This window comes from Ascaphus truei, chromosome 2 (genome assembly GCF_040206685.1).
Source record: "Ascaphus truei isolate aAscTru1 chromosome 2, aAscTru1.hap1, whole genome shotgun sequence".
Classification (NCBI taxonomy): Eukaryota; Metazoa; Chordata; class Amphibia; order Anura; family Ascaphidae; genus Ascaphus; species Ascaphus truei.
In genome coordinates, this window is record NC_134484.1 from 464,161,343 (window position 1) to 464,178,412 (window position 17,070).

General features: G+C 41.3%; 1 protein-coding gene across 2 annotated transcripts in view; it reads right to left on the reverse strand.

Moving 5' to 3' along the window:
- Positions 1 to 3,550: 3,550 nt before the first annotated feature.
- The window catches only part of KLHL18 (kelch like family member 18), a 56,451-nt gene continuing 42,931 nt past the window's right edge, over positions 3,551 to 17,070 (reverse strand). For both annotated transcript variants that reach the window (XM_075588088.1, XM_075588087.1), the window contains exons 8-10: positions 13,083 to 13,187; positions 11,781 to 11,892; positions 3,551 to 10,126 (exon numbers count right to left, since the gene is read on the reverse strand). In XM_075588088.1, coding sequence (XP_075444203.1) covers positions 9,740 to 10,126; positions 11,781 to 11,892; positions 13,083 to 13,187 — 604 coding nt within the window. In that variant the 3' untranslated portion in view covers positions 3,551 to 9,739. The remainder of the gene's footprint in view (positions 10,127 to 11,780; positions 11,893 to 13,082; positions 13,188 to 17,070) is intronic.

The following is a 17,070-nucleotide window of genomic DNA, read 5'->3' on the forward strand; positions in this document are numbered from 1 at the left end:
GGTGGAGGAAGCAACAGGTTTTAGCCAGAGTATGAACCTGAATGCAGAAGAAAGAGGCGTCAAATGTCACCCCGAGGAAACTTGCTCTGGTGATAGGATAGATGGTAATTCCCTTCAATGTGCTGGAGAAATGGGGAAGTGAAAGTTTAGGAGGAGCTACATTTAAAACATTTTGAGGCGGGAGTGCACCATCCAAAAGCATACAACGGAGAGGCAGAGACTTGAGATTAGAGTAAGTGTGATGTTAGAGGTAGATCAATCTTCGTATTATCCAAGTTGAAGAAGTTGGTGGCCACCAGCAGACAGTGTGCAGAAAGAAGAGGAAAGGTCCCAGGCCAAAGCTCAGGAGCTGCAGACAGATCAACAATGAATAAAGACGTTGGCAAGAGATGGAAAAGGAGCAATGGGAGAGGTAAGGAAAACCTGGATAGAGCTTTGTCACAGATATCAGGGGAATGTCGAATTTGAAGAAGAGAGATTGGTCAACAATATAGAATGCACCAGAGAGATCGTGCCGGTTAAGGAAAATGTACCTTGGGTTTAGCTTCATGGAGATCACTGGCTACTTTTGTAAGGACTGTTTCAGTTGAGTGAATTGTACAGAAACAATATAGCAGAGGGACTAAGAGGGCATGAGAATTAAGAGCGTTTAGCATGCAGAAAACATACCACTGTCCTTAGTTGATTTTTGTCCAAGGCGAGACTGCCTATTTTACAAGAATAAAATGGAATCTCTTCAGTGCTAGAGAGGTATTACAAGGAACCGCTGCCCAGCAGTGGAGGTAATGCCAAACCTTGTACACAAAATTGAAAGGAGTTCGATAAATACCAGGAGCAGAGTTATGAGCAGGAATGTGGTGTATAATAAAGGACATATCTGTCCGCTCCTCCTCTTACCGTGCACCCCAAAACTGGAACAACATACCGGAGACTCTCACATCCACCACCAGTTTAAAGTTCTTTCAAAACTAAGGCTCTCACACATTTTAATCTGGTCTGTAACTGTTACATACGCCTATAATATATATTATCTTTAACTGTGCATGCAATGTCTTGTATGTAATGTATACCCTGTTCACTTATGTAACTGTATTTGTAACCATGTATTATTTGTCTTAACTCTGTGCCCAGGACATACTTGAAAGTAACTCTCAATGTATTACTTCCTAGTAAAACATTTGATAAATAATCAAATAAAATGTATTTGTTGATGTGCATCAGAGCTACATTTCCCAACCTGCCCTTCAGAATTTATTCAAATACAAATTCTCCAAAGATATTAAATGATAACGTATGTTGACCTGTTTATTTGGGAAGTATAAAATATACAGCGAGATATCACATTTCTATTCAATCCTGGGGTGGAAAAAGGAGGCTTTATCATCAAGTGAACGGCTTAACTCACCCAAATAAACTTGGAGCAGATCATGCATAATTAAATATATTTTTAAAAACTTTGTTGGCTTAAATCCTCATTAAATGCATATAATCTATAATGCTTCAAGTAAACATCGCTATACGAACGCAGTACTGGGATATACAATGGTTTACTGATGGTTTGCTGGGCAACATTCAGAAGAATTACGCATAGACAATTTGACACAATTTGCACATTGCTATTTTATTTCATTCATGAAACGGATAATAAAAAAAAAAGGTAATTACAGTACAATTGTTCGTTTGACATTCATTCGTTGCATAAAAAAAACCACAATCTTTAGGGTTAGAAGGAGAGAACAACTGTAAACGCCAGAACACCCGCACAGTACTATGAACACATGAATTAATTCACATTTACAGTTACAGCCTGCGACTACAATAAATACATGTAAAAGCCGGGGGGGGGACATTGATTGTTTTAAAGACCAAGGACCAAAAAAAAATCTAAATAGAAAATTTGTGGCTATAAAAAAAAAAAAGAAAACCTATAAAAACTAAAAGTGAAAATTGTCAGTCTGTGAAGGATTAGGATATAATCTGACACTAGTTATTACATGTAAATCCCTTCAGTGCAAGAGGCTCTATTTATACACTGGATCGAGCAGTGCAGAGCATACGCACTTTACTTGATTGATTGGCATGGCCATCTTGATAATACTTGTTTATTACACCACCTTCCTACACAAAACGGTTGCTTTTGTTCTCAAAAATAGTACACAACACGCAAAACTATACATTAACCATGTCACGGAGGATCCTGCAAAGTACGATACCATCGCTAACGAGCATATTTCCAACATGGTTATGATGCATTTGAAATTGAGTCAAGTCCAAAATATTTCCACTGGAACACTTGCGATTATGGAGAGAGAAAAAAATGGATTTAAAAAATCAACTACACTGTTACTACACCAGGAATGGCTTGTCTGGCAAAACCGTGAATAACTGAAGGATTTATTGTGTTTTGGACATATTTATTTATTTGTGAGCACTTCGTATGACCACCATGAACCATTCAACAGTATGCTTAAAGTACAGCATTTATTTTATGGTACAATGGTCTATACGGGGTAGGGGGGCGGGGGGGGAACATGATTTTAAATAAAGCAGTGTAGGCTTTCTAAGAAAACTAGTCCAGCAAAATAGTTTTGGCTACTACATTCAGCAGTTCTCATCAACAATTAATGCATGATATAGTCTGCCTCTATCGTCTACAGGTTTAGGACATCTCTATTTTTCTGGGCAACAAGATGGGGTTAAAACCCAAATTTTCTGTTAAATATGAAGAAAAAAAAAGAGAAAAAAAACGATAGTTTCTTTTTGCCATATACTGAAAATTATTTTTGCAGCGGCCTGTGTCGGTCTAGTTGGCAACAAATGCATTGAAATGACGATTGCCAGATATAGGTCCGGAAAACGCACATGTCCAAATGTAAATCAAAACGTTTTAAAGAGCGTTGGTTGGATCTATCACTTAAGACAGATCGGACACAGCAACATTGAAAAAGGAATCTGAAGTTCAGATACACTATAATTTCATATATGAGGGCCGCTAATGTTGATCTCCTACAAATACATAATTCACATCAAAACCAACATTTCTCCAGAACCAAAGTGGATAATAGAATTTAAATACAAGAAAAAGGGAGGTGTGAAAAACACAAACTGTCCCCAAACTGTATGACTTTTCTACCCAATGAGCCTCAAAGCAACTCTGAATATCCCTGGCATAGTAAACACCAATTCTCCCTTCAGGTTTTTACATAACCAGGGTCATGTTTAGGAATACTTAGACTGGCATTAAAATGAGCAATCCAACTGGGTGACTTTTTTTTTTTTTTTAACATTGGGTCTCTGGAGCTGAACCACATTAAATTTCCGCTCTGGGACCTCCTGCATCCAGAGATACTTACCTCCAAAAGGGGCTGCCGGTATCTCTCGGCCTTTTAAAGCTCCCGCATCACGTGGGCCAAAAGCAAGCAGCACTGATGAAATAACGGCTTCCTATTGGCTGACAGAGTGCAGGAGGTTTCCCCAGAAGCATAGGGTCCCTTGGAGCTGAAATTAATGCGATTCTGCTCTGGAGACCTCCTGCTTCATTCCTTTGTTAAAAAAAAAAACTTGCCAGCTTGAATTGCCTCCAAGTCTGCAGCACCATTCATTGTCCACACTGGTCTCATAGTGTAGTACTACAGTGGTTGTACACTAGAAATCTCCGGCTTCTGGAGAAATATTATTTGACATGAGGACTTTTGCCCTCTTCCAACATGGTTATCGAGCCGTTTTCTGCTTTTTAGCCAAATCAGTAACTTCATAGGCCACTTACTGACTGGCTACAGACAGGAAGCTGCTGGGCAGCCATTTGAAAACCCGAAAATGTTGTTACCATCAGATTGATAAGTTAACCAGCTAGGAGAACAAGCAAGAAAAAGGCAAATTTCTACCAATCGGTTTATATAAACGGTCCATTCAACGGCTGTTGGTTTTAAACGTTTGATAAAAAGTCCAGCTACAGTTATACACAGAATAAAACAAATATAAACATGCATGCCAAAAAAACACAGCTGGAGAAACAGGTTAATGTTATGGGATGAAAATACGGCACCTGTACACACATACACTATCATGAAGATTATATCAGAGCTCCAGTTATACGTAACCATGTGGCTAGAACAAAAAACAACAACAATCTTAGTCTAGCTTATGAATCTGAAAAAGGTTTTTTTTTTAATGATCAATCGCTTTGCAGAATAGGCGATAGAGAATTCAAATAATCAGATGTTGCAACTAGACGACTGGTACTTCACAAATCCCAAACGTGCCCAAAAGCCTTTCATTACATGTATATCCGTGGGATTTTTTAATAACTCTGGAAGAGTGAATTAACAGTCCTTGGAAACGACCGTGCCATCTACACGCGAATCTGGAACAGTAATGCCTTTTCTCCCCGTACAGCCTTTCCCCTCCTTCTGAAACAATCTGTGTCCACGGCAATTCCCTTTAAACTCTTTAAGCCAGAGTTATCTCTACAATCAAATAAGCCAGCTCAGAATAATGAAGAAATATATACAGAAGACCGCTGCAAAAGCTATACCACCATTACTTTACCTGCAGTTTATGAACATCTAGGATTCTAGGGAATTCTTTTATTAGGTCTTAGAACAAACAGAAAAACACAAAATTCATTCTCTCTACTTTTGCGAGAGCAGGTCTCCAAGTCACTCTGACAACTCAAACAATACTATTCGTTTAGAAACTGCCTTTTAAGTTTTTCCTCTTTTCACAAACATCGCATATTTCACTTTCAAGTACATCAGCAGTTTCCCATTACAGAAATTGATGTAAATAACTCATTGTGATCTCTTTAATATGTATTATAACTAGAGTTTCTGCAGCATTCGTACCTCATTAAAAACAAGCAGCCTCTTTTAACTAGTCCCTAAGGAAAACTGCATGTAAACATGTGTGATTTATGGAATTGGGATGATGAGCTCTTCATTTTTTTTTTTTTTTTCTAATAAGATATTTGTAATATTTTAAGACTTAAAAAATATATATTACACATAGCTTATTAGAAAAAAAATTAAGAGCTCATCATAAACTTGGTATGTAGGAAAGTAGGAAGGTACATAATACTACTTTCGCCTTGTTAAATCCAAGTGGAATGGAGATTTAAAGTGTTGCATAGGATAGAGAGAGAGAGAGAGAGAGAGAGAGAGAGAGAGAGAGAGAGAGAGAGAGAGAGAGAGAGAGAGAGAGAGAGAGAGAGAGAGAGAGAGAGAGAGAGAGAGAGAGAGAGAGAGAGAGAGAGAGAGAGAGAGAGAGAGAGAGAGAGAGAGATTGAGATTTAAGGATTAAGGATTTAAGCAGGTCTTCACTAGGAGAGCCCCTTGGTTCCACTCAATTATTTGAAGTCATGCGACACCCCAGCTAATTATCTTGCATGAAAAACATTTGGATTCAAGTTTTTCTGAAGTAAATACAGTACGTATATTAACAAAGGATTTCCTTCAGCAGTGATGTATCGTAGTGTTAGCAGTATCTATGGTACTGGATCAGTTAGATCAGTGTTTCCCAACTCCAGTCCTCAGGGAGCCCCAACAGCCAGGTCTTAAGGATATCCCTGCTCCAGCACAGGTGGCGCAGCCAAAATGACCGAGCCGCTGATTGACCCACCCGTGCTGCAGCAGGGATATCCTTAAGACCTGACCTGTTGGGGCACCCGGAGGACTGGAGTTGGGAAACACTGATTTAGATACAATGGTACCTTCCGGTCATCTAGGGAGAGTAGGAAGTTACGTAAAATGACATTGATGTCTCTAATCCATGGAACTTCCTGCATCAGGACATCTGCTCTACCTTTTTTTTTTTATTATTATTATTATTTAAATATTCATAACGTAAAAAAGGTTTAAATACGATCTAAAAAGGCAAGAAACAACATTTTGGTTTACAGAAGAAAAAAAAAATAAACACGAATAAGCACTTTATTTTAATCGTGGAGCCTGTCCAGGATGACTGCTCAGCAACTTCACAAATAACAAAGGGTAAAATTGCGACAGTTCTGCGCGTTGAGATTTTGGTCTTAAATGATTGCCATTCTGACAAAGTAAACGGCAGAACTGGATTAAGAAGTATTGAAAGTAGTAACGGTGGACTATTATTTTAATGTTCAGTACTAGTGACCATTGTAGGTATTGATATGCACAATGCTATGTACACAAGCATGGAGTTGTGCAAATATTCCTACATATTTTAGCTCGTCATGTTTGGTAATATAATTTTATTCCCTCTTGAACTTGAAAATGTTGCATTGGTCAATCTATGAACATTATCTAAATTCCAGCGTACACAAAGCTCTCTATACCCGGAGAGAAATAAAGGGGAGACTAAAACGGTTACATTCGTTTTTCGCATTACCCAAACCATGAATCTACCCAGTTTAGCAGCTTATTGGGCCTGGGTTTGTTCTTGTACAATAAAAATATTTGCAGCATAATAGAGACCCACATATGGTATGTTTGCTTGTATCACAATTACATGTAGGGCTATCAAGCAGTGGTTGGAAAGTGTTCTGCTGTCATGAATCTGTTACTTTTAGAGCAGGGTCACCCACACAGAGGGGAATTCAACATGGCCAATGGTGAGACCGACTTCTCTCCACCCCCACTCCAGTTTGGTTATTACACCATTCCACACAGAGCATTATAACATACTCTACAACCTTTTAAATGTCAATAATAACCACGATACATTACCTCCTGCCAAACCAATCCTTACCCATTCATTTTCCAGCCCTGATATACAGAAGTACAGATTCTACCTTGTTATATTACATACAATACACATATATCGCATTACAACTGATCACACCACCATGGGACTAGTACTGGCTAATGGCACCGTCATCAATGCACCTGCTGATTAATAAACACATTGGAATTACATTCTGCTGCTTAAACAACCCTGTGTACCCTTCAATGTAGTCAAAAGGCTGGAAGCACTATTTAGACAGTTCACTTCATACCTTATTTTCAGGCTTAGGCTGTTAGAATATACCATATACAAACAGAATAAACAGTATAGTGTGTGTCTGTGTGTGTGTGTCTGTGTGTGTGTGTGTGTGTCTGTGTGTGTCTGTGTGTGTGTCTGTGTGTATGTATACAGTGTATACATATATACACACATATGGGTCATTGATTGCCGTGGGAAAGGAAAACCAAATGTCCCCATATGTAAAGAAAACCGCATCATGGGAACAGAATTGTAATTCATCAGAAAGAATATAAATGCAAAATACGTTCTACAGGAAACGTTAAACTTGGTTTTCTTTTTATTGGAACATTCTTTAAGTGGAGAAGGCTCGTTCACTCTGCACGACACACTCGCGCCTTAAAGTTGTTTATATCAACACCTATTAGGATTCACTATGTTCCTTGTTCGACATCTTTCATTCCACACCCATTGATATTGGGGACCACGGTAGCAAATAAGCACAGCACTCGAGAGAGAGGGGGGCTTGGGACTTACAACTCACATTACAGCAGAAAAGAAAAGCTTTGGTATCCTAGATATCTTCCATGTCGAAGCAGCACGAGGTAACAATCAGACTGGACTGGCATGGAAGATTTAGAACGGAGGGCCGCAACAGAAGATCGTTAAAATCAACCCAACAAGATTTAGAAATCAGAAATGATTGAATACATTTGAAACTATTAGGCAGCAGAAACGTTTCTCCCTTTTTCTATATCTGCTGTAGCAGCCGTTGACATTAATGGGGAATTTCGGTTGAAAACGGCCTGATTGGCCCATTTGGCTGATATGGAATAAGCCCTTTAATGGCTATGTCCCATAGCTGACATTCATAAGGTTTATATATTAAGTATACACTGTTGCTTCAACCAGACATTTTTTTTTTTTTAGGAGAGCTACAGACCTCCATTAGTCATGTGGCAGAACAATGCAACAGAGCACACGGAGTTTCACAGAATAAAGCCTTTTCATTCCCAGTTACAACATGATACTGATAGCTACCCAGAATCACCCAAATCAAAGCTTTATAGACTCGCTATAAGGTTAGTTTCAAAGTGACACCATGAAGACCTGGGATGGTTCAAGCACAAATAGGTTGCAACGGTTATTCACCTACAATACACATCTCCATGGCCAATATTTGCATGTTTCCATATGTGCACATGTCCCGACACTAAAGTATACCCTCCCCCCCTAAGAAGCTTCAGAGCTTGCAACGTATTGGCATCACTAATTGTCTTTGTAAATAATAAGTAGGTATGTATATCTATATATTTACACACTATAAATACACAGCTGTAGTACAAGATTATATCTATATAGATATAAATTCCAATATACTTCTATATAAACACAGATGTGAAAGATTTGTATCAATGTAGGACAGGAAAAAGTACCATATTCAGCCCTAGTCAATCCACTGCTGGATGAACCCCCCTTCCCCCAAATGGTGTGTGTGTGTGTACACACAAAAAAACACACACGAGAATACAGGATCATATTGAATTTTATGGAGCTTCCTTCTACCAAGAACGGACACTGCTAGGTCATAAGAATGGTTGGTATACTACCTGCATTGCTAACCCTTACAATGGCGCAAGCTGAGCAGCAGAGTGCCACCAAACTTCTGGGACCACAACCACCAAAGATGTGAACGGAAATAGAGCGTCCTCCACACCACCTCCGATCTCATTCACCATCAAGACATTCCCTGAATGTCATAAGGGCCCCACGAGCGTCGGCCACACTGACCTGACCTGCTGGCCAATACTTTCATGCAAACTCCTTTCGTATTTTTTTTTTAAATTTAATACGAGGATGAATAAAAATAAAAAATAAATTAATGACAGCCTCCATGAGACAATCTTCTTCATAATTGAGTGTGTGTCTTGCAATTATCCCTTCAAGCCAGAGATATGTCAAAATGAAAGATAGACACACATCCTTTGCCTTAATGGAATAGCCCTCAGTGACCGCGGGAGTATTAGAACACCAAGACTGTGTGGGGAAGAAAGAAAATCAGATCACTTTTAAGGACAAATGATAAGCGCTCTGCAAGGTTGAGATTTCAAAATGATGCAAACCTGGTTCTTTTTACACTCCACAAACAAGTGTGTGACAGAGCAAAACTTGCTAACTAAAATAACCGGGTCAATTTAGCAGCATTTAAAAAAAAAAACAACTTCATTTTTTGGCAGGGATCCAATGGGGTCTTATTCGGTCATTCTAATATTTAATGTGATATCAGTGTAATGTTAATAAGAAAATTAAAGTGACGTCATTTCATTGGAAGCTTAGTGACAGCTGACATTGTAAGTGTTACAACCCCCCTTGCACGTCCCACCCACACAGGGGCACAGAGCTATATGCCCGACATATTACAAATATTGGATTAGTGGATACAATCTTGTGATCCAAGGAGCTTTGGAACCATGTAGTCATGATAATTCTCCAAGTACGATTCCTAAATATTCCTGACCTGAAGGACCACCTCCTTCTGACATGAAATCCAGCACACAATAGGTTATCAGACCCTGAAATATTGGTCTATAAATACATTCTTTTTCTTGGTTAGATGCCCCTGTAAGCGCAGATTGTCTGAAATAGAGCAGGGCATTATAAAAAAGGGACATTATACAAAAGGAACGGTAGAGACTTGAGCACCTGGAGATGTACCTTGTTTTCTTGATTTTCACATAAAAAAATAATAATAATGAACATAGGCTCTTCAACAGACCATAGGATATGGGTATCTGTTCACCTTCTGCTATATGGTCAGGAGTGGGATGCAGCCCACCCCGACCCCTCCTTCATGGCACACCATGGGGGTCATGAACGTCCAGCGATTAGTCTCCGAGTCATACATTTCAACTGAGTTCAAGTTGGACTGGCCGTCGTAGCCCCCCACTGCGTAGAGATGGCCACAGTTGGCTACCAGCGATACACGGCTGCGCCGGGTGTTCATGGGTGTTATGAGGTACCACTGGTCCGCCATGGAGTTGTACACCTCGGCGACACTGAGAAAGGCTGAGCCGTCATAGCCTCCACAGATGAACATCTTGCTGCCCAGAGAGGCAGCTCCGTGGCGGCAACGCTTGTTCAGCATGCCCGCCATGGGGTGCCATGTCGCTGTGTGATGGTTGTAGTATTCCATCTACAAGACAGAAAGGAGATAGGTTGGATGTGACACACAACATACTTGTGTCCATGCACAAATAAACTATAGAATATATTTACTCAAGTACGATGTGCATTATCAGCCATTCAACCGTATGTCCAATGTATATCCAGAATTGCTATAAAACTTTACTGAACGAATCCATATAGATCTTAAGTGGAGTTAGGGAGAACCATGTAGATGTGTGCAAGAAACAAGATGGAGAGGAGCGCCATATTGTCAATTAGTACATTTTTATATAAATACTTACACCCTATCTGTACTATATAAAATGACTAATGAGTATCTAATTTTGCCTGCCTTCTGTAGGAAAAATCCTGCAGTCTAAAACATTACAAGCCTACGCCTTCTGGTAAATTGGTAATTGGTGCAAATCATGCAGTATTTTATTTACAGAAAGCTCCCTGCCAGGATTCCACAATGGCGCCATGAACCGGTTTTAATAATAATTTTATATCACTTTCAAAAGTATAAGTATTACACAAAATACAAGATACGATTTCTGTGATACCTACGGTTGTGCGGTGGAGAGGTGCGATGTGTGACAAAGCCCATCACAGTTGAGGAAGAGGCGATAAAAGGCAATGGATGCCTGCACACAAAGGGGCTCCATTGGTTCCCCAATTCAGTGTATTCTCAATTTAACTACAATTCATACATCGAGTACGCAAAGGGTGCAAGTGACATCATACAGATGAAGGATGGCAGGGGCATGGAGGTCCAGTTGCGGTAAAAAAAAAAAAACAAAAAAAAACCCAGCTCTGTTCATACTAAACCTGAATTATACTTGTATTGTGGTACTTGCATCATTAATATTCCCTAATTTCATATGTATGGATTCATTTGTACAGTATGTACACACCGAGAGACTTCCTGATGATATATACTCTACAGTTGTAGCATTGTCAGATTGTATTCTTAACCATTTCGCTGCCCTTATGTACCTGGTACAAGTGCTGGCACGCCAGGGGCCTTTGTGCCGTACAAAGTACGTCCAGCTAGTTTTGCTCGTTCAGGTGACTGGAGGAGAAGGGAAGGTGAATGGTGTGGGGGGGGGGGAGAAATCAGGACTATGTGATTGCTTTAAAGTGAAGTCCCGGAGGTCCTGTGCCCCTTGGGTGAAACTGATTAAAAATGGATTACAGCTTTGAAAATACTATTAATTTTAGAATGGTTATTGACCGCCTCGACTCGAGGCCATGCACCGCCAGCAACTTTGCTGGGGTGACTGGCTGCCAACATGTAAGGCTGGTGTCTCGTTATCACATTTCACTGTGTCCACTATCTGAGTGAGATACTGCACTGGACTTGGTTGGGCTTCTCATCTCGAGAACTCTTGAAATTTTAGCAGCTGAAAAAATAGAATAAGCTCGCAAACTGGGAATCCAAGTGTGCGGTGACAAAACCTCTTTCAAGAACAAAGCTTTGTAATTAATTCCCACTAAGCAAAAACGTTGCACGCACGACAGGGAAGATACGTGAATAGAAAGGATCCAACGCCAGCTTTCACTGAACAAGTACAGTTGATGAAGGAATCTGAAGGTAAAACCAGAAAAAGACAGGCAAAAAGGCAACAGTGTGAACCATTAAGATGACGTTTTTCTTAGATTGTAACGTGCAAGACACATACAGTGTTGAAGATTTGAAGTCCGTCATGTCCTCCCGATACGTAGATCCTGCCTTCGAATACGGTCACGCCAGCCGCACTGCGATTGGAGCTCATAGGCGTCACGACATTCCACCTAAAAAAAAAATAAAAAAATCATTGTTTGATGCATGCTGTAAAAGTATGATTTCAATTATAAAACCAGTCATCCATATGGCATCCTTTCCCCTTGACTGGATCTAATTATTACCAACACTGGACAGGTAGTTGGTAAATATTTTAGAATATAATGAACAGTAAACACACCTCAAGGTGCGTAAACACACACACGCGAGAACACAGGTAAAAGGCAATGAAACCGATGAGTGAGAAGAAAGCACTACTAATATGTCATCGTGTCCTTACAGAAGAAGTAGCAAAGGCAATAAAGCAATCTGTGGAGAACATCCTTGGAAAGCTCTTGACATGTTGCTTGAAGAACAGGAAGCAATGGAGCACTTCCATAGTTCTCATTCATAAAGAAGTTAAAGAACTACAGATCAACCAGTCTACAGGCAGTCCTCGGTTATCCAACGGAATCCGTTCTAGCATTGGATAGTGAAACCGTTGTAAAGTGAGCCCCATGTTAATCAGTGGCAGTGAGCGTTGGATAACGCATTCCGGCGTCGAAAAATGGCCCATAGGATTGCATTGTAAAGCGTTGGATATGCCATTTGTTGTAAAGTGAAACATTGGATAGCGAGGACTACCTGTACTGCCAATCATTTACACGAGTAACTTATCTGCTGCAACAGACATTGGAATTTGCCTCAAGAATAAGCAGTGGATACAACACAATGGACAACATTCAAGTTGTACAAGAAGTGGTTTCCCAAAGTAATGAATATGATCTACCACTCATTTTATTATTTGTAGATTACGTAACAGCATGAGATTTGATCTAAACACCAAGACGATGACCAAAAGACAGATGGGAGGATGAAAATGTGTTGAACATGTAACTGCAAGATCATTGAAGAGGCCTTCATCCAAAAATGAATGGTCACGGGCTATGTCCCCCAAAGTAAAGACAAAGATACCATGACTTGCCCTTTTAAACGCCAGTAACTTTAACATATTCCAAAATATCCCTCCTGCTATAAAGGCTTCGTAAGAATGACGGGCATTGGTTACCAACATGGAATTTGCCTATTACCAAAGGATGAAGGAGTTACAACATGTTCTAAACAGTGCTTGGCAAGATAACACAATGCATTCACAGTGCACACTGGACAAAGTTTAAACTGCTGTCTGACCGTTTGGGGAAACAAAACAACCATCTCTTACTTGTCCATTTCAGGTGAATAGGTCTCCACAGAATTGAGGGAGCAGTTGCCATCATACCCTCCACAGACATAGATCTGTCCATCCAGCACCACAGTTCCCATGGCACTAAAAACGTAAGAGTCAAAGGTCAGCGAATTCTGCACGTCAGAAGATATATAACCAAGGAAATGTTTTGCAACTAGAACCAGGGCTGTCAACAACCTTCCAACACTTTTAACCATCACTGCCACAGGGGCCTGAAACGCATCGGGTTCATTACTTCAGTGCTGTTGTATAGGAGAAGCATCTTCAGCACTGAAAATTTTTTTTCTTCGTGAAAGCATGCATCATAGTAAGAATGGTTACTGGTCCACATATGAAGAGCTACGACTTCCTTAACTTCTGCTCCCCCACAAACCTACCCGATGAAGGATCCTGAAAGGGTTGGAAGCTTGTAACATAACTACTTAGTGGTACAATAAAAAGGTATCATACCACCTACTCCCCCCTACATGGCTATTAACCCATCTTTGCCCACAAACCTGTGTAGCAGCAAAACGTATTTCCTGTACAGAATTCTTCTATTAATTCTAAAAGCATACCCTATCCCCCACAACACTACGGTGCGCAACTGAATGCCAAATGGTACCCAAGTTTCCCAGGCTGAATAAGGTTTCACAAAGCAGTAACATGGAAAAAGGATCGTTAGTGGAATACAGTAGAATTACAACAATGACGCACATGGGACCCTACTGCATCTATTGAGGTAATACGTACTTCACGTCATTTCATGGCAGCTGCTATGTTGTTAACTGTATTTTCTCTCTATTAGTATAATAAAAAAGGAACAAAGATTTTTCCCCTTCAATATTTGCATTTTTCACCAGAGTTTCACCAAAAAGGTCTTTGTTCTGGCATTGCCAGAAAATTGCCGTAGACGCAACATTTTCACTGGTTTGTGTGCAAGTCCACAACTCACGCCAAAATGAAGATAACAATTCAGTATTTATAGGGCCGTGTGACATGCCATTCTTTGCAGAAAGTAAAATTCAAGCATATTTTAATAGGGTAGCGATTTTCTGACAAATTTCTAATGTATAACCAGTCGCCAATGCTTAGGCGAATAACTCAAATCTTCGCAAATAGAAAGCGTTAAAATTTGACCAGTTCTCTGAAATTGTGTGAACGTTTTGGCAAATCTCTACCAGCAACTGCTCAAGGAAAAAGCAACGGGTCAATAACCTGGCTTTTGCACTGCTCACTCCACTGAAACAGCCTCCACTCAAATACCTAATGACCTCGCCAAAGACACAGGTCATAACACTCGGCTCATATTGCTCAACCTTTCGGTAACGGTAAGGGGATAACCAGGCTACACAATAAAGGTTAAGCCAGGGGTCAGGTATTATAACATGCAAAAGTTAAAGAGTCCCCTGCTTTTCCACTTTCCCTGTGCCCTAGACTCATGAAACTTGCTACGTGTAAGTTTTAGGTGGGACATTTGGGTAGAAATGCAATTGTTTTGTTTGCCGGAGTTCGGGGGCCAAAGATACCGGTAGTCCCCTAATTCTCCCTGGCGCCAGTACGCAGGTTGAATTACACCGGGGCTGCCCAGTGTCCCCCAGACACCTGGTTTCGAGCTCTGCTATCCCAGTTCTATTTTCCTTAAAAATGAGTCTCCCAAAGTGATCCTATGTATTAAAGTATGTTTTATTTCATTTGTGCTTTTACTATAAATGTCTATTCAGTCAGCCCGGGCATCCATATAGGTGCCGGGAAGTCTGGATAGACATCGGAGTTCAAAAGAGGAGATGGGATGTTGAGAGATGTCCGGGTGTTAAGTGGCCGGGGCAGGGCTGAGTACTGGGTCCGGAGAAAATAGACCCCCTGCGGGCAGGACACTCTGGTCTGCCAGACTCAGTGGAGCCTGCCCAGTAGGTGGCAATGGGGGAAGCGGCAGAATATCGGCGTGTTTCTCATTGGTCAATTCATATGTCCCGCCCACGGGGCATCCCAAGCCGGCTTGGCACGCCCCCTCTGACATCAGCCAAGAGACGAGCCTCCGTTTGTATTGGCTGGTGGGATAGGGTTCCCACGCTCCGATTGGTCGCTCCTCCTTCCTCCATGCTAAGGATAGCATAGCGGAGTGTATGTCAGGAGGAAGCCGACTCAGAGAGCCAGACAATCTAATGGCTTGTGTCGATGAAGATAGGGCGGGCTTTTCAAAGTTGCTCTGTCCCGAATAGCAGAGCAACCGGCTTCATTTTGAAGCTAAGAAATTCTGCCCTGCAGAGACTAAACTATAAAGGGGATGAGACCGCTCATCCCTTTAAAATGTAAAGTATAACGCTGGATATAAGCAGGTGCTTTTAAGGGACAAGAAAATATTGTTAACAGTTGCGATCCAAAAAGGATCAAAAGAGTCCCCTCTAGTATAGCACTCAATGCTGGATAGGAATGGGTGGATAACAGTGATCCTACAGATAATTACTGTTAGGTCTATTGACCATTTGGGAACCGAAGAGATCAGAAAATAATAAAGTTTTATTGGTTCAAATACTCATTAAAAACACATATAAATTCATTCAAACATTAAAAAAAAAAACCATATTGACAGACAGCTTTCACTGGGAAGTATGCCTATATATCATGGAATCAGGAACCTGCTGTCTGTAAACATCAATTCCAATTTCAAACGCAATGTTAACTGGAACAGTGGTGTAATCCTGTCAAATAAAAAGAAGGTTTTTACTTTATAGGGTATTAAGTATCCAAATATACTTATCCGAAGAGCTATTGCTCACTGCGCTAGGTGTGTATATTATAGCATAGTAAGTGTTTCTGCAGTAGTGTTATAATGGTTGCAGGTCAAAATTGCCTATATGCATACATTGCGGAAAAAAACCTAGATCTCAATGCTCCTTAGATCGGTACTAATGTACCAGAAGCAGAGCCAAGCAAAAACCAAAACAAAGGAGCTTAATCACGGCGGATCAAATTCAACACGGAAATCTCCGTAATAGATACAAGCCTGACTCTTTTGGTGCACAGGATTTCGAGATGTCGCCACTTCTGATGACGTCAGCTAGTGACGTGTATTCCCGACGATCGTTTCGCGTGTCAGCCACGCTTCTTCAGGGGGGGAGGAGTCTATTCCCTGATCTAACCAGTAAGTATTTATATCATCTTCAATAAGTATGTCCCGCCTCTTATGACGTTTGTGGGCGGGACCTATGTCCGTGATCCGACGGATACATAGTGACTAATTTGACTCCGAAAAACAGTAGGATTGATATGATTGCGTCTGAGATATTAGTTTAATTACATAGCATAGCCATATATTGTTGGCCTTGTGATTGTCCTGATAACTTGTTTAGTAAAGTACGATATAGCGGGTAGGTATGATTGAATATGTTAATCCAGTGGTTCCCAAACTGTGCGCCGTGGCGCCCTGGTGCGCCGTGGCTTGGCTAGAGGGGCGCCGCGATCAGGGCCGCCAGCAGTGGGGAACAAGGGCTGCTAGTTTAAAAAAAAAAAACCTCTGAACCCGGCGCCGGGTCTCCCTGCTGGCAGCGCCGGAAGTAAGCAAAAGGGAGGCCCGGCGCGCGCACTGGAGGAGCAGCACCGGAGACATCTGTCTCTCCCAGCAGCACTGCAGCCCTCCCCCCTCCGCAGCACACCAGCTCTCCCCCCCCCCCCACGTGGCACAGGCACCGGCAGCACTGACCTCCCCCGTGCAGGGACCGGGCCGTTCAGCCACTTGGGGGGGAGGTTGTATATTTTTGGGGGGTGGGGATTTTTTCGTATGTATTCGGGGGTGGGAAGTTTTTTGGTATATATCTTGTGGGGGGGGGGGGGAAGACGGAATGAGTGAGCGTGGGGTAATTGATGGAGGGAGAGAGGGGGTGAGTGAGGAAAACAGGGAGTAAGAGTGAGAAGCAGGGGAGAGAAATACATGCGCGGCGGGACGGTGAGACGGAAAGGAGAGAAATACATGGGATGGGGGCTC